Source organism: Amphibalanus amphitrite, unplaced genomic scaffold (assembly GCF_019059575.1).
Source record: "Amphibalanus amphitrite isolate SeventyFive unplaced genomic scaffold, NRLGWU_Aamphi_draft 000232F_arrow, whole genome shotgun sequence".
Taxonomy (NCBI): Eukaryota; Metazoa; Arthropoda; class Thecostraca; order Balanomorpha; family Balanidae; genus Amphibalanus; species Amphibalanus amphitrite.
Genome location: NW_024881727.1, coordinates 221,598 through 243,392, shown reverse-complemented (window position 1 = coordinate 243,392; position 21,795 = coordinate 221,598). Strand labels below are relative to the sequence as shown.

The window sequence follows — 21,795 nt, the reverse complement described above, 5'->3', positions numbered from 1 at the left end:
CGCCGCGCTGACTCATAACCGAGACCGTCCCACGGATAAAATAGTTAGGTAAACAACTTATCCAACGAGCAGAGAACTGGAGACGACTTTTAGTAGACAAGTTAGAGAGAGGACAGTCTACCAGCTTTCAACCGCCACTGGAAGCTCGCACTGGGTCAACAGCCGATGATAGGGCAGATGACCCAGCGTGACCGGGCTTTCTGGCGGAAGAGGGCCACCAACACACTTCCGCTGGCTATCTCTACTGGCGACGAGGACGGCTCACCCGGGGCATTCTAGAGAATCAGTGACAAACGCAAGGCAGACTCAGCTTGAGTTTGACTTAATCATTTCAAAATATCCAGGCTTAGTCATGGCCAAATACAGTGAAATGTTTGTTTGTTGATCTGGTACGATATGATCAGATTATCCCATTTACCTCATTATGATATTTGTTACAGTTTACGTCTGTTACTGTCCGGTGAAGGAGCCCGCTGGGATACTGCGCGGGATTTGTATGGGAAATGTATTTAGGTCAATGGATGGCTGTGAATGAGGGTTGAAGTGGGGGATGGGGGTGAGATTGCTGTGATGATAATACGGTGATTCACTACATAAATGGCTGAATGAACTTTAAGTTGATTTACTCCGCGAATTACGTCAAAATACGATTCAATGTAAAGTAACGCGACCGTTCTTGCTACATATTTGGCGACCGTGACAGGACACTGGGCAAACCGAAATGGATAAATACGTAGAATTAGCGACAAGACAAGGCTTATCCGGACTGGAAGCTCTAGAATTCGCATCGAAGCAATATGAGAAGGATCAGGAGCGGGAAGAAAGAAAGCTAACAAGGGAAAGGGAGCGTGAAGAAAAGGAACTAGAGCGTGAGGAAAGAGAGAAGGAAAGACAGTTTGAAATAGAAAAGCTGCGACTTTTGGATGGTTCGATGGCCAGCAATGGTACAAGAACGAGTAAGAAGCTTCCAAAGCTCCCTCCATTTGAAGAAAATGGTGACATGGACATATACCTGACAAGATTTGAAAGAATCGCCCAGTCTAACAACTGGAACAGAGAGGATTGGGCGGTATCATTGAGCGCTCTGCTCACTGGAAAGGCTCTGGAAGTCTATCATCGTTTGAGTGCAGACGAGGCTGATGACTATGAGATCCTCAAGGAAGCACTGCTAAAGCGGTATGGTCTTACTGCTGACGGTTTTCGCAGACGTCTGCGGGAATCGCCTCCGGAAGAAGACGAGACACCGGAGCAGTACATAACACGTTTGTCGACATACTTGGATAAATGGATGTCCCTGAGTGAGTTTCCGACATCTTTCGATGGTCTCAAACAGTTGACCCTAATTGAACAGTTTCTATCGAGCTGCCCAAAGGAACTCGAGCTGTTCTTGAAACGAAACGGCCATAAAACACTAGAAGAAATATCCAGCGCTGCCGAACAATATCTAACGGCCAGTGGACAAACCCTGCACGGACTGCGCGCAACGGAAAAGGAGGCTATCCAGAAGCGCAGCTGGAAAACTTCGACACAGCCAACGACGACCATGCTGCCTTCTGCAGCGGCCCTTCAGGTATCGGCAAGAGCGCAAAAATGCGCGTTCTGCACGCTCGGGCATGAGACGGCACAATGCAGAAAGGCAGAAGCACTCTCGGTGGACGAGCGGCGCCGTCGGCTTCTCGCTGTCGGAGCTTGCTTCATCTGCTTAGGTCCTCATCACATTGCACGAACATGTAACAACGTGAAATGCTGCGAAAGGTGCGGAAAGCGACATCACCGCCTGCTGTGCACCGAAGAGGAAGCTGCACCCATCGTGACTGCTCAGTCCCAGGTTGAAGAGAAGGAACAAGTTCTTTTCCAAACAGCTAGAGCGGTGGCAGTCGGACCCGCTGGCAAAAGGAACGTAAGAATTATCCTTGATACTGGTTCAAACCAGTCATTTATATCAACATCTCTCTCTCGGGATTTGAAATGTCAGCGGCTTGGAACCCAGCGCAGAACGATCTCAACATTCGGTGGTGATCGCATAACCCACAAAACGATGAACTCTGTTTCCATCAAACTGATGAACTGCAGTGACCCGACCAAGTCTGTGACTCTGACAGCGGCGGAAACTGAGCAAATATGTGGCCCCGTCAACGTCAAGTCAGTGGACTTGAACGACTATCCACATCTGAAGCGCCTGACCCTAGCTGACTGTCCGTCTAGGTGGCAATCAGGAGATATCGACATACTGATCGGTATGGATCACTATCAAGATGTCGTGAATGGGCAGGTGAAGACCGGAGAGCGTGGCCCGATGGCGTGGGAAACCATATTTGGATGGGTTCTAGGAGGACGTGCTGCTGCCGATGGAACAGCTGCGAATGGGCAGGTCTTGTTTCTTCACACTGGAACTCTCCGAGAGGACATCGAGCAGTTGTGGGCGCTGGAAACCATCGGCATAGAACCACCGACATTCCCATCGAAAGTGAGTGAGACGCAAGCCGACAAAAACAAGGCCGTCGAACATTTCGAACGAACATGCACACGGGACGCAGATGGACGATACCAAGTTCGCTGGCCCGCTAAAACGGATTTCGATGAGCTCCCTACAAACAAAGACGTCGCACACCGACGACTGGAACGATGTGAGACATCTCTCGACCGCTCTGGCAGGCGGCAGTATGATCAAGCCATTCGACAGTACATAGAGATGGGTTTTGCTGAACCCGCCCCGGTGGTTCCCGACGGACCGGTGCACTATCTCTCGCACCATGCTGTATACAAAGGTGACAAGATCCGCATCGTTTTCGATGCATCAGCAGGAAGTCCTAGGTCTTTAAACGACATGCTTTTGCCGGGACCCAACATGATAGCAGACCTCACCGGCATCCTCATTCGCTTCAGACTGAACATGGTGGCGGTGTCAGCAGATATTGAGAAGGCGTTCCTTCAGCTGGCACTCCATCATCAAGATCGTGATCTCACCAGATTTCTCTGGCGAACGACGGACGGGGAAGTGACCACCTATAGGATGACGCGGGTGGTGTTCGGTGTAGCATCATCTCCATTCCTCCTACAGGCTGTCATAAGACGACATCTTGAAGGACAGCCCGATGAACTGAGGGACACGGCTGATCGACTAAAACGTGACGTCTACTGCGATGACCTGCTGACCAGCATGGCAACCGAATCAGAAGCAAAGGTCTTCGCCCAAGAAGCAAAGGAAGTATTTTCGACGGCAAAGATGAACCTAACAAAATGGAGGTCAAACCGAAGCATCGATGTGGCAGGAAGCTCGGACACGGCAAAACGAGCAAGTGAGCCAGGTATCCTTCTAACGACCAGTGACGGAGAGCCGACAAAAGTGTTGGGAGTGAGATGGGTACCGCACGAGGATCAGCTCATCTTTCAGAGCAAAGATCTATATGATTTGGGGATGCAGCTACGGCCTACAAAACGGAACGTGTTGAGATTATCAGCTCGTGTCTACGACCCTCTGGGTCTTATTTCAGCGTTCACCATGCGTTGCAAGATGCTGCTGAAGGAGCTGTGGACCCTCGGTACAGCCTGGGATGAAGATCTGCCGCTCTCGTCAAGGCGGAGTTGGCTCGAGTGGCTGAATGGTCTTCGGTCTCTCGAGGCACTTCGCATTCCCAGACCGTACGTTTCGAACAACGTGGAAAAGTTCACCATCCACACGTTCTGCGACGCTAGCAAGACTGCTTATGCTGCAGCAGTATATCTCCGGACATGCGGTAAGACCAGCCCTGAAACGCGCTTGATCATGAGCAAAAGTCGGCTTTCGCCAAGTAAGCCCATGGCTATCCCACGCCTGGAGCTCATGGCCGCCGTTCTTGGATCGAGACTAACGGCTTACGTGATTGAATCACTGCCCTCCAAACCTCAGGACGTCCTTCTATGGACTGATTCTGCTGTGGCGCTGGCCTGGATCCGAAGTGATCCTGGCCGCTGGGGGGCGTTTGTCAGCAACCGGGTAACTGAGGTCCAGCAAATGTTTCCACCAGCAAAGTGGAGGCATTGCCCAGGCGAGTGTAACCCAGCCGATCTGCCGTCCAGAGGAGCATCCGCAGACAAGCTTGGCGAGCCTTTCTGGCAAGAGGGACCCAGCTGGCTCCGAGAAGAAAGGGAAGAATGGCCTCCTCAGCGTGCCTACGAACCCAGCGAGTGCAGAGCGGAGGAGCGGAAAAGTGGGCCCGTGATCACCATGTGTTCCTCCGCGAGCCAGGAACCAGGTGTCGGATCACTTATGTCTGCAGAGAACTACAGTTCGCGTAAACGGCTGCACCGGGTGACAGCTTGGATGCTGCGATTCCTGGCCAATACCCGGAAGACGGAGCCGTCGACAACGGGCGATCTGACTGCAGAAGAGCTCAACCGAGCAGAAGAACTGTGGATACTGGAAACACAGAAAACAGCATACGGACCAGAACGGGAAGCATTGATAGCAGATCAGGCCGTACATCGGACATCACACATCTACGAGCTAAACCCATATCTGGAGAACGGAATCCTCCGGGCGAGGGGACGACTACAAGAATCGAAGTTGAACGAAGACGAAAAACATCCGATCCTGCTGCCGAATGATGATCACTACGTTCGGCTGCTGATCCAAGAGCGACACGTGGAACTATGTCATGCGGGAGTGCAGCAAACGATGTACTCCATCCGTGACAGGTTTTGGATACCAAAAGGCCGACAAACGATTCGCAAGGTTATACGAGCATGCCCAAGGTGCCGTATTTTCCATGCAGAGCCGTTCACGCAAGAAACAGCTCCCCTTCCAAGAGAGAGAGCGTCTAGCGGAACCCCCTTCTCACAGCTCGGAGTGGACCTCGGAGGACCTATCTTCGCCAAAGACGGCGGCAACATCGTCAAGACATACTTTGTCATTTTTACGTGTGCGGTAGTGAGAGCCGTTCACATAGAGCTGGTTAAAGGTCTCTCTACAAGGGACTTCTTACAAGCTTTCGATCGATTCGCCGCACGAAGAGGAATGCCGAAAACGGTGACAAGTGACAACGCAACAAACTTCAAGGGCGCAGCAGCACACCTCGCTCATTCCGGAGTAGCCTGGAAATTCAACGCACCCCGAGCTCCATGGTGGGGAGGTTTTTATGAGCGACTCGTGCGCACAACGAAAGAGGCTCTGCGCAGAACGCTTCATAAGAGTATGCTCTCATTTGAAGATCTGCAAACTCTGCTGTGCCGCATAGAAGGTGCAATAAATGCAAGACCGCTATCGGCGTTGAGTGAGGACATTGATGACCTTCGGTCACTGTCTCCAAGGGACTTTCTACAAGTCCCTGCACTGGACGAGCCCGATGTCCCGGGTTTGATTGAGCCTGAGAGCCAGAGCCGAGTGCTCAGGAAGCGCTGGATACATTGTCGTGAGGTTCTCGCTCATTTATGGAAAAGGTGGCACACAGAATATTTGCGAGAGCTGCGGATTCCTCCCCGAGAAGAAAGAAGCAATCCAGCTATCGGAGATCTGGTAATCATCAGAGAAAATCCGTATCAGTCCCGATCACTCTGGCCAATGGGAAGGATAGTTGAGCTTCATCCAGGCAGAGATGGACTGACACGAGTCGCGACCCTGCGAAGGGCAGACGGCACTACATCAACGCGGCCTGTACAGAGGCTGCATCGTTTGGAGTGCGGCTAGGCCTCAGGATTGAGGAGACTCCTACAAGGATGCCGGTCAGCACATGCCACTGTGTTCTATCGGAACGGATTGAGTGAAATTGTCATTTCACCGGGGGGAGAATGTTACAGTTTACGTCTGTTACTGTCCGGTGAAGGAGCCCGCTGGGATACTGCGCGGGATTTGTATGGGAAATGTATTTAGGTCAATGGATGGCTGTGAATGAGGGTTGAAGTGGGGGATGGGGGTGAGATTGCTGTGATGATAATACGGTGATTCACTACATAAATGGCTGAATGAACTTTAAGTTGATTTACTCCGCGAATTACGTCAAAATACGATTCAATGTAAAGTAACGCGACCGTTCTTGCTACAATATTGTTATGATTAATTCACTTTATTTAACGCGATATAACTTTCATTATAGGTTGATATTTTGCTAGGTTTGTCATATATCATGCCACACTGAGATTCAATTGCTATACGTGTAATACATTCCCAATAATACCTCAAAGTACGATGCACAATACACAAGCCAGTCTGCTAGTGCAAACTTTGTATTCATCCCAACAAACAAACCACGAACATTTCTAAATCCTTCTCGTTTTCACTACTCCCTGAGCCTCCTACGACTGCCCACATAGCGGTATATTTCCAGAGTTGAAGCCCGGCCCGCTTCAATCACTGTTTGCCGGGCGTCGCTCCCAGTACTCACTGAAACGGAAGCCTCGTTATTTTCCAATTACGCTCAGCCAAGAGCCAGCACGTGGCTAATGGTTCGAAATATGACCTCTAGCGGACTGACCTCGGATAAATCAATAGCGCATCTGCCACCAAGCCCTCAGATTTGACATTATTGGGTGCTTCTGCCCGATGTTGTTTCAACTACACAGTCCATCAAGCGAGGATTGCAAGCCCTCAGCTCTGAGAGGTGGCCATCTCATATCCGCAACAGACCGCTGAAAAATGTCCCAACAAATATTGAGGCTTACATCAGAGGGATCAACTAGGGAGATCTGACAGACCGAAGCGCTCACTCAGTGCCAGGCAGTAAGGACTACTCGGCCAGCTGTAACGATTGAGGAAATGCAGCATCGCAGCCTTGATGTCATCGTCCAGAGTATGAGCTGGTCCCCTGGGAGTAGCTAGCTGAGGATCCCGAGACCTTTGTCCGAGATTTTGGAGTTAAGCGCATGGGATTTGGAAGTCAGAGTCTGGTGTCAAAGACCGGGGATGAGGAGCTGGGAGCCAGAATCTGAAAGCCAGGAGCTAAAGGTCACGACTGAGACGTCAGGTTCTGAGGGTCACGGGCCGGAGGCCAGTAGCCAGTAGCCAGGAGCCCGGTGACCTCGCCGGCGACACGCCGGGGTGACCCGGCCCTCCGTCACCCGCACGGGTTGCGCCGGTTACACCGTGCAGGGTAGTGTGTCGGCAGCCACGCTCGCCCGCTCGTGACGGCCTTGTGGCGACTCACAGCGCGCCTCCAATAATGAACACGACATGGCCCGGCCCGAAGACCGAAGTTCCTCGGAGGCTCGGACACGCGACCAGTCGCTCCCCTGCTGACCACAGCCCCTCCCCGAGCACCCCCCCCCCCACCTGTCTCCGAGTACTGGTCGGGCCCGGCGGTCGTCAGGAAGTTCCAGGGATCAGACGGTAAGCCGAGACGTCGCCCACACATGTATGTGCACACCTGGGTGACTTATTGACCGCAGCGTCCAGCGCAGTCGGAGAGCAGACGATTGGCGCCGCCGCCGTCGTCAGGACGACCGAAGGTCAACACTATGGACTGAGAAACAATGTGTGGGATGGAGCATTGAGATGAAGGTAGGGCGGGTTTCACTCAACATAAGCTCAGAGCATACCAGATCAGACACTGTACCTCTATTCCTTTAAACAGTAAGTACATTTCAAATGAACAATATAGTGTAAGGTAATGCCCGTAGACATCTCGAACGTTCATCATTTGAAAATCAACATTTTCTATCATATCTGTGAAAAATTTCCCAAACTAAGCATAAAAAATGAGCTGATCTAAGACTGTGTGAACTGTGATACGAGTGACGTAAGCCCGTCCGACTTAAAAGTGGCGCCTCCCCCTCTCCCCCCGTTCTCTGTGGCCAATTTAGTGAAGAGAACCCAAACTACCGCCACCAGGAAAGACCAAAGGAGCTATCAATGAGCAGAACGACCAAAGTTGGGTTAAAAGTCAATGCCCCAACCGAGGTATGATGGCAGGCATCTCGTATTTTTGGGATACTACCGAACTTGGTCTCGTCATGCGCGTCACCTGATTTATGGGAAGCCATTGGATACAAAGTTGATAATAAAATACAGAAGGTTTACTTTTTAAGGCCGTATCGGCCGCTCCAATACGAGCAATGGCCTTGGCGTCACCCGGATTTCACCCTGAGGCAATTACAAATAGTTTCGAAACGCCGCTCGTGCAGTTCATCCATCTGATAAAATGTCATACACAGTAGTCCTGTCCGACCTGCCAGTGACCGTCCCGAAGATGTATTAGTTCATGCATGACATTACAATATCAAAAAGGTTTCGGACTGTTCCCAGTTTATCACGGGCTGACACTGGAAAAATTCGCATTAGGATATTACTAGAATCGACCCAAACGTAGCACGACTCAGATTGATTGCCGTCCAGGGCTATAATTTTGCTCTGTCAAACAGTTGCAGTTTCCAAAATTCGCAAGACTTACCAGTCGTACATAGGCACAAAGGCAAGACCTCTGGCGTTATATTGCCACATACCGCGACCAACTTCATCCTTCCACTGCATCGCATATTCCGACAACAGCCCGCGGTGCGGTAGAGTAAAAACAGCATCGACCCGTCATGATTGGTAACTGAAGAAGGCCTGGACACCGCGGGAGCCGCCAGCAGGTCTCCGTGTGACCGGCTTGCACGTGTCCATCCGTGTCGCTCTGATTGGCTCCCTGATGGGCTCATCAGACGAGGAAGCTGACCGCGGTCTGGTCGGGAGGGGTATATGGGGCGGGATCTCTGCCAGCCGCCGAGGCGTCGCCCCGTCCTATACGCCAGTGACGTCATCGAGCCGCCAGTGACGTCACTACCAGCTGAGGCCGTCCATCTCCGTCCGAGCGGCTGTACCGCCGCCCATGGGTCGCCGTCGACGCGGCCCCCGACCCCGGCCGCGTCGGTCGTCGGCGCGCCAATGTCAAGTTCAGCGCCGCGGCCGTCTTGTATCGATTGCCGAGGCCGGCTGGGCGACTGGGCCGGGTGGGACGGACGGCCCGGGCCGGTCACCGCCCGAGGCCACTGGCCGGGTCTGAGGCTCAGCTGGGGTCATCAGCATGCAGCCGACGCACACAGGGCCGATCGCCAGGTCTAGCACGACATGGGCAAAAAAATCGAACATTGTGGATGTGCAATGAAACCTATACCAATTTGTTCAGAAATGATCATACTACACTGCTGTGGTCTTTGTTTTCCAAAACAATTGCTATTTCATGGCGAAAATTCAGCTTAAACACGAACTTCGGAATCGTTTGGACCGAACTCGTCCCCCGCACTCTTCGACAACGTATCTTTGATCCGCGAAAACAATCACAATTTGAGGAGGAGTTCCACATTTATATACATCAAACGATAGCTCCGGGTCTGCAGAACACACATAACCACATCAAAATGGCGAACTCTTACTTGGTTATGATGTATTGGCACCGCAAAGATTTAAAGACGAAAATATAATTTCACATAATTGATGTCACACACAAATAGACTTTTAAAAAAAGTACCGCAGAGTACCGCTTCGAAAATCTCGCTACATGTCAATGATTCATTGCACTACAAGATCCAACAGTCATTTTCTGCGACTTTTTGCGACTTTGGATGTAGCAGCCAAACATCAACCCGCGCCGGACCGGTGCTCGGCGTCAAACGCGCCGGGCCGGGAGGTGTTGATTGAACACTCCCCTTCTAACTCGGCTCTTGGGCCACATAGCGATACGTAGTAAGTGGCATTCGAAAGAGCGCCCGAAATTCCAGATGGAGTAATTAGTCATTTCTAGGTCAGGTCAAAGGTCACGTCACCAGAGGTCATCAAAGGTAAAATGTTGCATTTTTCAACACTTATCGAAAACCGGCTCTTACCTCGGGGACCAATAGAGCTACATCGTCGCGGAAAAGTGCATTCAATTGCTCTTTTAGCGGTCTTTCTGAAATAAGCCCTCAGATTTGGCTTGACCCTCGCTCCTAGTGGTGTTTTTCCAGCCGCGAACGTATAGAAGGGGTCCGCCGTTTCGTCCTTCGACCCCCGCCGTTTCGCCCCTGATCGAGCTAGAGCTTCGCAGAAAAGACGAGCGTGTTGCCCGTGACAAGAGGAAGCTGATGATACCCAATTGTAAGGTCCTAGGTCATCGGTTGACCTTCCAGGTCAGGTCAATGACCCAAAAGTCGGGAAAATCGGGACCTGTTAGAACGTCGTAAAGGGTGGCTGCTATGGGTTTTTTGGGTGCTGATCACGAATATAATATTATTTACGAGCATAGATGATGTCTTTAAGCATTTAGACCAGGTCGGGTCAGGTCAGGTCAGGTCAACCGGTAGGGGCTGTGACGGGTATTCGTAATACGTGTCAACCGCCTCTGACAGCTTTGTAACATGTTACGAATGCACCAAAACTACTTCGTAAATGTTCAAATGGTTGCTAGATTCGAATTCAGCTAAAAAACTAGCCTAGAAACATGTAAAACTCGAAAAAGTGAACCAAGGTCATCAAAGGTCAATGACCTTACCTGACCTTCTGGTGACCTTGACACCCACCCTAATGCATGGGAGCAACATAATATCCCATGTTTGAACGCTTTAAACCAAGAAAAGACTGCAAACCCGCGGCTAATGCGAGCCCACATACGCTGAATCGCGATTCCGGCCAAACATGGTCTCGAAAGAAGGTCACAGGTCAAAGATCATTAAGGTCAGGGTCATGAAATTTTCAAGTTAGCTGTAAAAGTAGTCGTCGCGAGGATACTGTAAGTTTCGTTGCGATCGGCCGCTTTTTACGCGAATTACTCGCGAAAAACCAAGGGTTCCGTTCGAAGATTCAGGCCCTGTCGCGCTAGAATGGCATATCGGCCCACTGTGCGACGGCGGTGGGTTCTCTTAACGCTAGCCATGCAAAGTGGATGAGAGGCTGGACAGTAGTTAGGACACTTCGAAATGATAGCTACGGATACAAATGGGTAGGTAACTTGCGAGCTATGAAAGTTCATCCTGGCCTCTGATGCACTAACTTCTCCCGGTTCCTACACACGGGGACCCACATCCTTGATCGATGCCAATAAGAGTTCATTTACTTCTCCGGACTCACGACATCAATACTGCCCCGGATCCTTCTCAGAAGCCGGGACTACCTGGGCGTATTCACCTGCCAATTTGCACGAGCGCTCCTCAACCTGGCCGCACTGAATACAATTCTTTCCAGGCACCAATTGCTACGCTCCACGTGTCGCCAGCGGCTCTCTGGAGCGACACCACTGAGAGAGGTCCGTCGGAGAATCTCCCCAGGCGGTCCGTCCCTGGAGGTCTCTTCGCTGAACGGCCGCATGGCACTAGGGCGCAAATTGCATTAGTTGAGCCGGCGTCAGATCGGGAATACTGATGAGCGGTGGACGTGATGGCATCGTGATGGTGCTGGTAGTGACGGCAGCGGCACCAGTGATGAGGACGAGCTGATGGATTTATCGGACAGACAGGTGGACGTGGAGACACGTGGAGGCCGGGGGCGGGCAGGCATGATGATGTAGAATAATGCAAAAATCCACATGCGGAGTCTGACAATGCGGCAATAACACATAAAACTATCAAGCTTGATGGAAAGGTCCCGCACTGCGTATGCTCTGACGCAGCAACACCTACGCCAAGAACAGCGGCCTGATGGGCTTCCCTGTTCACAGCTAATGTGCCATTTCTGCTCGCATACCTAGCGCCCATTCTGTTGGCCGTCGCCACTGCCAGGAGTCGCACCTGCTCTGACTCGTGACCTCAGTGAATCCTAGCTGAGCTCGGGGTCAGGCGGCACACCACGCCCCCGCCACGCCCCACCACTCCCGTGCCGCCGGCCATCGCCCCTGCAGCGCACTGCACGGCCTTGGTGACGTCAAAGCCCCGAACAGACGACTCGGTACCCCGTGCCGCCCTATATCGAACTAAGCTGTGCTGAAGAGTGACAGGCCGACATTCGTCCCAGCGACCTCTCTGCAGCCCTGACCATCACTGATGCACTGCACTCCCCTCTCCCAGATCCCGTCGCCCCATCCTGGCGCTGCCCGCCGCCAGACGCCAGCAGGAAATACCCCAGATATAAAAGGCCCGGCGCTCGTCCGGTGGGCTGAGTCATCTTCCAATCCCGCAGGACAATATGCTGGTACCCACAAAAAGTGATCGGTTTTCTCGGGCCGCCGGCGGTGTCGAAACAATGGCTCGCCCTGATTGTACGCCGCATCGGCTCGGCACCTCGGCAGGACACCTCGTCTGCTACAGGAACCCATGCATAAATACATGCGGCAGCCTGTTGTCATCGACATGGCTACAGTTATCCGGCCACGGCGCGCATGTTTTCCCGCTGTCTATGTGGTCACATAAACAGCAGTTCGGTTCGCTGTGCGGTTCGTTGCACACCGGCTGGCGAAGCTGCCCCGGCGGTACGCGACAGGAGGTGCAACAATGACGCATCCACCGCGGGGTCGTGCACATTGTTCTCGCATGCGTAATCCGACGGGGCCGTGACCGAATTACGTAGCGCGCGCACCGTGAATTTGTCGGGCAACACTCGTGTAGGGTACGACCATGAATCATCAAACGAACGTAGCATGAAGTGGACACGACCTTCGGAGACACCACGATCACACAGTGGCAGCATTCGCATTTCTTTGCCAAGGGCTAAGAGGATGGGATCGACGGCGCATGCTAGGGAGTCAGGTACTCACATTTCGGCCGGTTCAAGTCGTCTCCATCCTCACTGCCTCCCAGATCCGGCGGTGACGGCGTGCCAGAGCCCTGCATCTCAGAGAGTGAGGCTGCAACACACAGACAGACAACAGACCGGTTAGCCGAGACGCGTCAACAGGCACACTCGCTCCACGCCCACACTCCCAAAGTACACAGAAACACACAAACGCTACTAGAAGCGGCACTGTGGCGTCCAGCCGTCGGGGCAGTCAAGTGGCAACAACGACAACAGCGCAGAAGTGGGCGCTCCTAAAGTGGCGGCACGCTCGGAGGGAGGGTTTATAGTCGGGCGGGTCGTCACCGGGTCGTTACAGGGGCCCCGCTAATGGGCAGAGGTCACGACCTCGGCGGCTGGCCGCTCCGATCGAATGACGCTGTTTGCAGGCCCGCCCACCAGACTAGAAGAAACCAGCGGAGTAGCGGTGCTGTTTGAACAGAAACGCGTTATGGTGTTTGCTGAAGTTAATGCAAACCATTACTGGGAACGCTGTGATAATTATAACCGTTGATCGGGTTAAGCCTCACTGTAATAAGTCACGTCAGAAAAAATCCGCTTAGTGGCCGTCGTCGGTCTCTGGACACCTTATCTCGTGCTCAGCGGCCTGGCCCAGGTCAGTCAGTCCCACCTTCCAGCAATACTGACCACTCAGCGGTCATCCAGCACACTCCCAGCACACTCAGCGGCAGGCGACGACGCCTTGTTGAACGTTGCAGCTGTGGCCATCAGCAGGCGCCAGACCGCCGCAAATCCGCCACCAAGGCCGCGGTCAGTCTCGTACGGCAGTGGTGGCGCCGCAGCGACCCAGTGAGGGGTGCCGGGGGCCGCCGAGGGGAGGGGGACGACAGACCGTCCATCACCCGTCCAGGCCGGGCCGACCTGGGCGTGGCACGGCACGAGCCGACTCGGCTGCCCGGAGCTGCCATCAATCGAATCACGACACGACTCGCAGTACAGGTCACGATAACAGCGCGGCGCTAATCCGATCACAAATCACGAACTCGGCCGCTCGTTGGCGTAGCTAAACACTGCTTCAGGGAACGGCGGCACCGGCTCAGTTGGCCGGAGCCGGCGTTCATGAGCCGATCAGGCCTCTGTCACCGGATAGACCGGATGTAAACAGAGCCGTCCACCGGGTACCTGTGGAGTCGAGACCCTGCCCCGCTCGGAGCGACTGACTCTCCCAGCGTCGACCAGCTGTGGTTTGGGGGACGGCACCTGTTCCCCGCAGACATTAGACTAGAGGGTCTGGGGACGGGTCCGCGAGGCGCCTGGAAACAGTCTGATAAACATCTGTGGGGATCTCGGCCTGGCACTTAGCCTGGCATCTCACCCCTCAAATGGATTTTGATGAAAATATTCAGCACTGGGAATCAAGTCTACAGCCTGTACAGTGAGCATCAAACGCGCAGAAACGGAGCGCTGACGGCTGTGGCTGTGGCTCTTATCACCATCCGCGCAGTGCCCGCGCCGTCCGTCCGTCCGGTCCCTGGGTCCGTCGCACCACATCCGGGACACTCATCAGCACGTCCGCAGCTCCGGCCCGTCACGGACCTCCGCTGCGTGCTTCCCGTCTGAGCGTGCAACCCGGCAGACCCTATGACCTTGGCGCCAGTCGCCATGCGTGAGGACAGAGACTTCCCATTAGTGGAGTGGACCGGAGTCTGGTCCGTCTGACTGGCTTCTGTATATCCATTACCCCCACCAGATCACCGCTCGTCCTGCCCCTAGCCCTGTCACGCCCCACCGATCACTCGCCAGTCTGGCTTGTCTCCGGGTAGACTGACCTCCCCACCACCCCGACAAAGAGTTGGTCCGGGCCTGCACGGAAGCCAGTGCAGGACCATGTCGTCCGGAGGCAGCGCCACTTCCAGTGTTCACCGGACAACAAAGCACCGCCGGAAGCTGCCAGCGCGCACACGCCATGCGCTCGTGACTCGCTCGACTCGGGCGTGATTCCGAGTGACTCGCACGGGACTCGTTGCGGCCCGCGTGAGCCACTCGTGCTACGCGAGGCGGATCCAGAGACCTTCACGGCCTGTGGCCATGGCGGTGGCTTGGTGCGACGCGTGACCAATAGCGGACGGCTTAATAAGCGGAGCTGCGACACACTTTTGCGGTCCCAAGACTGTGGTTCTGTGGTTCTGCTCGTGACCTTGATGGTTGTATTGGTGGTTGGAAATCGTCAGCGTCCTGCAGCTCCCATCAGTCGAGGCAGCAAGATCGGAGGACAATGACATTACCCGCACGGGTGACCAGTGACCACGCTGGTAGTGTGCCAGAATGGGGTTATTATCATCACACGTTGCGAAGCCAATAACGCGCTTCCGGCCGCCAACTAGCGCGGCGCATCACGGACAATGGGCTGCCCAACCGGCCCGAGCCACCCACCCCCGTCTGACCACAGAGCGACAGTGACACAAACCAGACTCAAAACGGCTGCTTTCTCTGCAATACTCCTTCCGGTCATCACTTTGATGTCAAGCTAATGTGACACCGCCGAACAATGGCCAAAGAACACGGCCGGACTAGGGCAGAAATAGCAGTCGCATGTGCTCGGACATTTCAAGGAGGCTTATCGCGCACGGTCGCACCTTGGCGCGCATTCCGCCGCACAAAAACTCATGGATCATCTGCCAGGTACAGAGCGGCACCCATGTAGCAGATGTGAGACCTGTTTGGTGGGCAGAGCTCACTAATTGGCCATGGTCATCTCAAGGATTAGACAGAAACCCAGCGGGCAGTGTAGTCAGCAAGAGATGCGGACAGGATTAGGTCCAGCTAGTGATGGATGAGGCACGCTAACCTCAAACATGGACAGATAATGGAAGCATGGAAGTAAGTGCATAATTAGGGTGTACAGGTGGTGAAGATGCATAGAAACAAGCTTTTACAAACGCATTTCTCACACAATATCTTTTATTTGCCATTTTATGCTTCACTCGAAAGGCAGAATATGGGTTGTAGGACAACGACATGTGAAACCCCACACTAGTACGCAGAGTTAAATAGGCATGCTCAATACGAGTCAGACGGAACACCAGAGATCCACGCAGAGCGGCGTTCCGGAACTAGGACGCCGCGGCGCAAGACCCCGACTCCAGAGACCCACTCCGCCGGGCTCGGTCGGTGATTCAGCGCCGGTTCGCCCGCCCCCGGCAGTGGACGACGCCACCTTTCTCTCTTTCACAACGTTGGTCCGGCGGCTGCGCGGCGGCGCGGCGGGTGTCTGGCAGGCGTCACGTCCTCATATCCCACCAGGCACGTCCAGCGCGGAGGTAAGGGGTTGCCAGTTGCCACCGCCCGCACGCCCCACGGCGTCGTGTCTCGGCGTCACCTGCCCGTCATGTGGAACGCCTCGAACGTTTCAGGAGCTTTACTGCCGAGGTGTCAGGGTTTAACCCTCGCCCGCACATGGGGGGGTGGTTGCCACCCCCCCAGGCAGTCTTTCTGCTCTGCACTCAACATTTTTAGAGCTAGAAGGCTGATTTTTCGTATAGCTGCTCGTCTATCCTTTCTTGATGTTCACTGAAAATTTCAAGTTTCTGTGATTTTTGGTTTCGGAGATATGACCTTGTTTTTCAGGTCATGTCATGACCCAAATGGCACATTCTCAACATCTTGCGTTTGCCATGGGCCTTGTGAGCTTTTGACACCCTGATTTCGGCCTTTTTGGCCAGTCTTACCTTCCACCTATCATGGAACATGTTGTTCGACGATGTACAGGGGTCAAGGTCAGGGTCAAGGTCAACCTAGGTCATCTAAGATAATTGCGTTTTAGGCAAGCTGAATTTACTTTTTGTGAAGTTTTTTGACTGCATTTTTGGTAAAAGCTTCTCAGATCATGATTTCATGTGATATGGACCCAAAAACAATCGGTGCACACATCAGTATACACACAGACACACACAGACATACAAACGCATATAATTGACCTTGACCTAACTTGACCTGAAATGACCTCAGCAGCAAAATTCTGGTCGGATAGTGTGACAAAGAGGTTCTAGCTGGCTTGGCACCAGAAAACAGCATCGTCATCGGTATTTGATAAGCAGCGCACTGGATATCCAACGGTGACCCAAAACAGCAACATTTTTTAGTTTGACCTGACCTGGAAGGTCAATGACTGACCTGAGAAGGTAAAACTGGGTATCATTGGATTCGTCTCTTCCCAAAGAATCTTTTTGGTCTTTACTGCTAAGCTCTATCTCCAACAGGAACGAAATGGCGCGGGGGGGTGGCAACCACCCCCCCCCCCATGTGCGTTCTAGGATGGGAAAATGGCATGTGCGGGCGAGGGTTAACAGCGGACATGGAAATACGGTATTCAACGTGGTAGTTCCATTTGGAGGACATCGCTCGACTCGCAAGTTTAGTGTCAAAAGTAGCTCTACCTATATTTCATACTCATCCAGTCATGCGTCAAATCCACTAACGCCCCCGAACATTCCGGGCACACACCAGGAAGCCACTTTGGCGCCGTGCATATCGAGCCGATGCAGACGTGCGCCGCCGGTCCGCCGGAGGCAGCATCGGCGGGTCGTCGACCCCATTGCACCTGGCAGCCCGTCGGCGGGCCGGTGGCGGCTGTATCATCTGGCGGCGGCGGCGGCGGCGGCGGCGGCACGTCTCTCTCCCTCCCCTGCGCCGACCGCTGAGGCCGGGCAGGTGCCGGCCGAGATAGGGCCAGTCACGCCGAGCCGGGGCCGCCGGACGGGGCGGCGCCCACCGGAGGCCACCCGCCGCGCCACGGCGGACACGCCCTGCTCTCGATCGGGTGTGCCCTGACCTCGGCTCAGGAGTCTCCTGCAGACGTCACCAAGCCCGTGCTGATCTCCCCGAGTGGAGAGGGTCTGTGGGGCCTCACCAGCACGCCGAACACGATGTCACGCTTTTGCGCGACTACCTTCTCTGTCCACCAAGCTATTTATTGGCCTTCACCTGGCAGTCTTGGCGGCTCCTTTGCTGGACGGGCGGCCAGTGTCCCAAAATCTGCCAGTTTGGGTGGGAAGGGGCATCCAAATCAAAATAATTTTCCGCTCCCACATCCAATTTTCCACAACAATTTTCACTCCCTATTCTACCAAAAGAGCATCTGCGCGTAACTTTTACCTACTCCATATTCGATTCAATAATCTTATAGGTAGGTAAAGCAGCTCCCACATCCTCCAAAATTCACAAATAAACTAATGATCTCTGTTTTCCCTCTTTCTCTGCCTTTCTGACTGACATTGTGACGAATATTCCCCTCTGACACCCAAGCCAAAATATAATTTTGGGACACTGCGGGCGGCCCCTGGGCGGGTCCGGTCGGCCGCGCCACCGCTGCACCCTGATGCACTGGTGCCGCCGTAACGGGCGCCAGTCACTGGCCATTGCAGAGGCCGTTCATTAATGTGATAGCTGCGCGTCACGTGATGGGAGGGCATGCGAGAGAGATCGCTCTTTGGCCGTCTGTCTGCAGGATGGGCTGCCAGGGAAAATGCAGCACAACGCTAGCTGGAGGAAACAACGTATGAAAATTCATGATGTATTGAATGGTCGGTTTTGCCATGATCAAATAATTAAATATGGTGATGAAATTGACCAGTAACATGGCAGTAAGATGTATTTTTAAATAACAAAATGAGGCCGAAAATATAGAACGAGCTTTCGTCTTACGACATCATCGGGTTCTGGCTTAGCTGAGGCAATCACATTTGAAAAATTGGAACAGAACCAAATATTAACACGTGCACATTGGCCCAGATGGCTTTTGGAGGTCATGTAGCGATACGTATTGCGCAAGAGACGTACACTTAAAAAGACCAATGCAAATATCGGATACAAATCAATACAATTAAACAAGAGCAGACCGCAGCACGCTCGCCGTCACATTCAACTGCATCACACACTGTACCAATATTTAACCATACAACTTGTATAGCCTACATGACCACCTACATGTATGGTTAAATATTGGTACAGTGTGTGATGCAGTTGAATGTGACGGCGAGCGTGCTGCGGTCTGCTCTTGTTTAATTGTATTGATTTGTATCCGATATTTGCATTGGTCTTTTTAAGTGTACGTCTCTTGCGCAATACGTATCGCTACATGACCTCCAAAAGCCATCTGGGCCAATGTGCACGTGTTAATATTTGGTTCTGTTCCAATTTTTCAAATGTGATTGCCTCAGCTAAGCCAGAACCCGATGATGTCGTAAGACGAAAGCTCGTTCTATATTTTCGGCCTCATTTTGTTATTTAAAAATACATCTTACTGCCATGTTACTGGTCAATTTCATCACCATATTTAAGTATGAAAATTCAGATGGAATGTGACATGGTTAAAACAGCTTAAAACTGCTGTCGATATGACCACTTAACGGAGTTGGCGACCTATGTATCTCAGCTAGAGCTGTGCTTGTTTTCCGGCAAGCGGTTCCCAGGCCCGAGAAGTGTGCTGTATTTCGTCCGAAACGTCATAATATGACTAGAGTATCACCGCAGAATTTACCCGTGTTTGAGTTGCAAACAGCCTCAGTTCATAAAGTCGCCGTCGGAGGAAACAGGGAGCTCATTACATCACTAGTTTGTCTAGTTCGTTCCCTGAGACCGCAAAGCCTCTCGACAGCTACTCACTATTCATTCCAGTGCGTTTCTGGGAAGCTTCCTCGGCTTGGGTTCTCTACAGAGACGACATCGCTGCGGAAACTTGGGGGCCGCGTGAGAGGCGCTCGTTATGCGTCGCCAGGGATCCGCCGGAGGCTGCATCATGCCTGCACGATACTGCATCCGCGCCTCTGAGCACCGGCATCCATTGCGCCACGGTCGCCGAAGGCGGTGGCTGAGAAGTGGCGAGCGGCCGGCCGGGACACCCTGCGGCACCCATTCTGCCCAATTCCCGGCCATTTGGCGTTCATTTGCCGGCGATAATGATTGGCGCGCGGCAGACTCGGCGGGGTGGGGCCCGGAGCAGGAGTAGGAGCAGGAGCCGGTGCCGCCTCCCGGGGCAAAGGTCACGATCAGCGGGCATCGATCGGCCGGACCGATGGGGACAGACGAGCGCCATCGAAGATCACCCAACCGTCCCGGGTCGGGTCGACCTCAGGTGGCTGGTCGGGCGTGGGTGCCGACACGGGACAGAACGAGCGGCGCGGGTGCGAGCCGGAGCCGGCTCCATCAGGCCGCGACAACAGACCACGCATGTTCGCATTCATGCCATGTAAAACACGGACCATCTGTATAGCTTAACATAGCATGAATGCGAATGCTCGCGGTCCTGTCGCCAATGTTGGGTTACGAAACGAGCCTACGCGTCCTCCGGGGCAAGGGTAAGACGCAGAAAGGTCATAGCCCTGCGTATCGTTCGGACTTATTGGAAACAATCCTACCGTGAGTGCCAATATCATTTCGATCGGAGTGTGCCACGTAATATACCTCCTGCCTGATATTTCCGCGTAGCTCGATGCCCTCATTTCAGTCTGTTTTATAATAAGATGAGTTTCAGAATCATGCGGTCTAGAACCCCATCGATTTAGATCCATCTTGGAAATGACTTCAGCGCCCAAATGGCCTTGACCGACAGATAATAAATCATACGCCACTGCGATTTTAAGTCAGATAAACATAACAGTCCATATATCTCTGTCAACATCAAGCCTCCACGAAACGCGGAACAAATGTGAAACCTCAATTTCGTAAAATTGGTTGAGCGCCCCCCAAGTCGGAGGCAAAAACACATGTAAACCCGATGTTCGGGATAACAGTGCCACCAACCTTGAAAGTCTACAAAAATGCCCCAGAATCGCAGGACACTTTCCCGTGCAGGCAACCCACCCGTTTAATACCTGGGTGCCAAAACCGGCCCAGGTGCAAGGCATTAAATCGGCGATATCTATGCAAGTACAAAACCGGTATCATACAGCCATCAAAGCCGGATGGACAATGGCCACGTCACCAATCCAGGGAAACTTTAGTCGACCGGACGGACACTCACACACCCAGTGAGCCAACCCCCGGAACGTGCAGCCGATGGTGCGTGCTGTCGCAACGACAGTACGTCACATTCCGACTAATCAGACCTCTGCCCGGCCGTCCTGGCTGTCACGGCCTGTCACAGCCCGTCCGTCCTTCTGTCCAGAGCTGCCACTGGTCATCCAAGTGGACCAGCCTGGAGCAGAGATCGGGGAAGGCCACGCTCCCGACCGGTCGCTGGGCGGGCCCGACGCACTTCGACCTACCCACCGGCCGGGCCGCGGCGATTTCTCGAGCGCGCAATAAAGGAAAGTGACCGGACATGCGGGGCTCGCCGTCCGACCGGTCGGCGGCTCAGCCATTTTACCGGGCATAGTCATCACAAAGAGTATCGAAAACTGCCTCCATCGCAGCCGGGTTTTCGCCCGTGGTGCCGGGTGACCTCCATCTCCGCCACTTGGCAATATCGAGACGCGCGGTGTGTTTGCACACACAAGGAGATTTCCCTTCCCGGGCGGGCTCTGTATACATGCGCGGCGGTACGACGGTGCAATATTGACACACTGCAGCGCGAGACGGCGCCGCCACGCCGTCCTCTCGTGCCGCCGGCTGACTGGTCGGCAACAATGTCGGATGGCATTCTGATGACACATGGGCTCGTAGCTGACAGCGCGGCCGGCCCGAGCGCGCCACCTCAGTTGGACGGCGGAAAATGGCCACCGCGATCCGTCCAACGAGGATGTCGCCCGCATTACTGCACGCCACTGTGCAAAAATATCGGCCCGACAGCGGCGGCGCAGGCCACAAATGGCCACTGGTGCCGTTTTCCAGCAGTGGCTGATCACTGCCACGGCGCACTGGTCGTTCGCTCATCAGATCGGCCGCGTAAATAAGGCAGCCCCGCTGAGCACACCTCAGGGACAGCTCAGGGCCGTAGCGACCACTCCACCGGTGGGCCACTGGGCCGCACGGTAACAGTGATGTCGGTCACACCGGGGCCGACACGAGCTCACGGTCACCGCCACGCGCCGCCGCCGCCGACGCCGCCACCTCCACTCTAGCCTGCTGGAGGAGGCGGCAGATTACGTTAAGCGCGACCAGCAGTCCGTGCACTGGGCGGTCGCGATCGGTCGGCGTCACATGAGCTGACGTCCGCCGACCGTCGTCCGGCCGAGTCAGACCGGTCCAACCAGCGGACCCGCCGGACG

The 21,795-nt window shown here is 53.8% G+C and overlaps 1 protein-coding gene across 2 annotated transcripts in view; it reads right to left on the bottom strand.

Moving 5' to 3' along the window:
- The window catches only part of LOC122385806 (ETS domain-containing protein Elk-3-like), a 65,254-nt gene that overhangs the window by 22,293 nt on the left and 21,166 nt on the right, over positions 1-21,795 (bottom strand). For both annotated transcript variants that reach the window (XM_043374341.1, XM_043374342.1), the window contains exon 3: positions 12,612-12,701. In XM_043374341.1, coding sequence (XP_043230276.1) covers positions 12,612-12,701 — 90 coding nt within the window. The remainder of the gene's footprint in view (positions 1-12,611; positions 12,702-21,795) is intronic.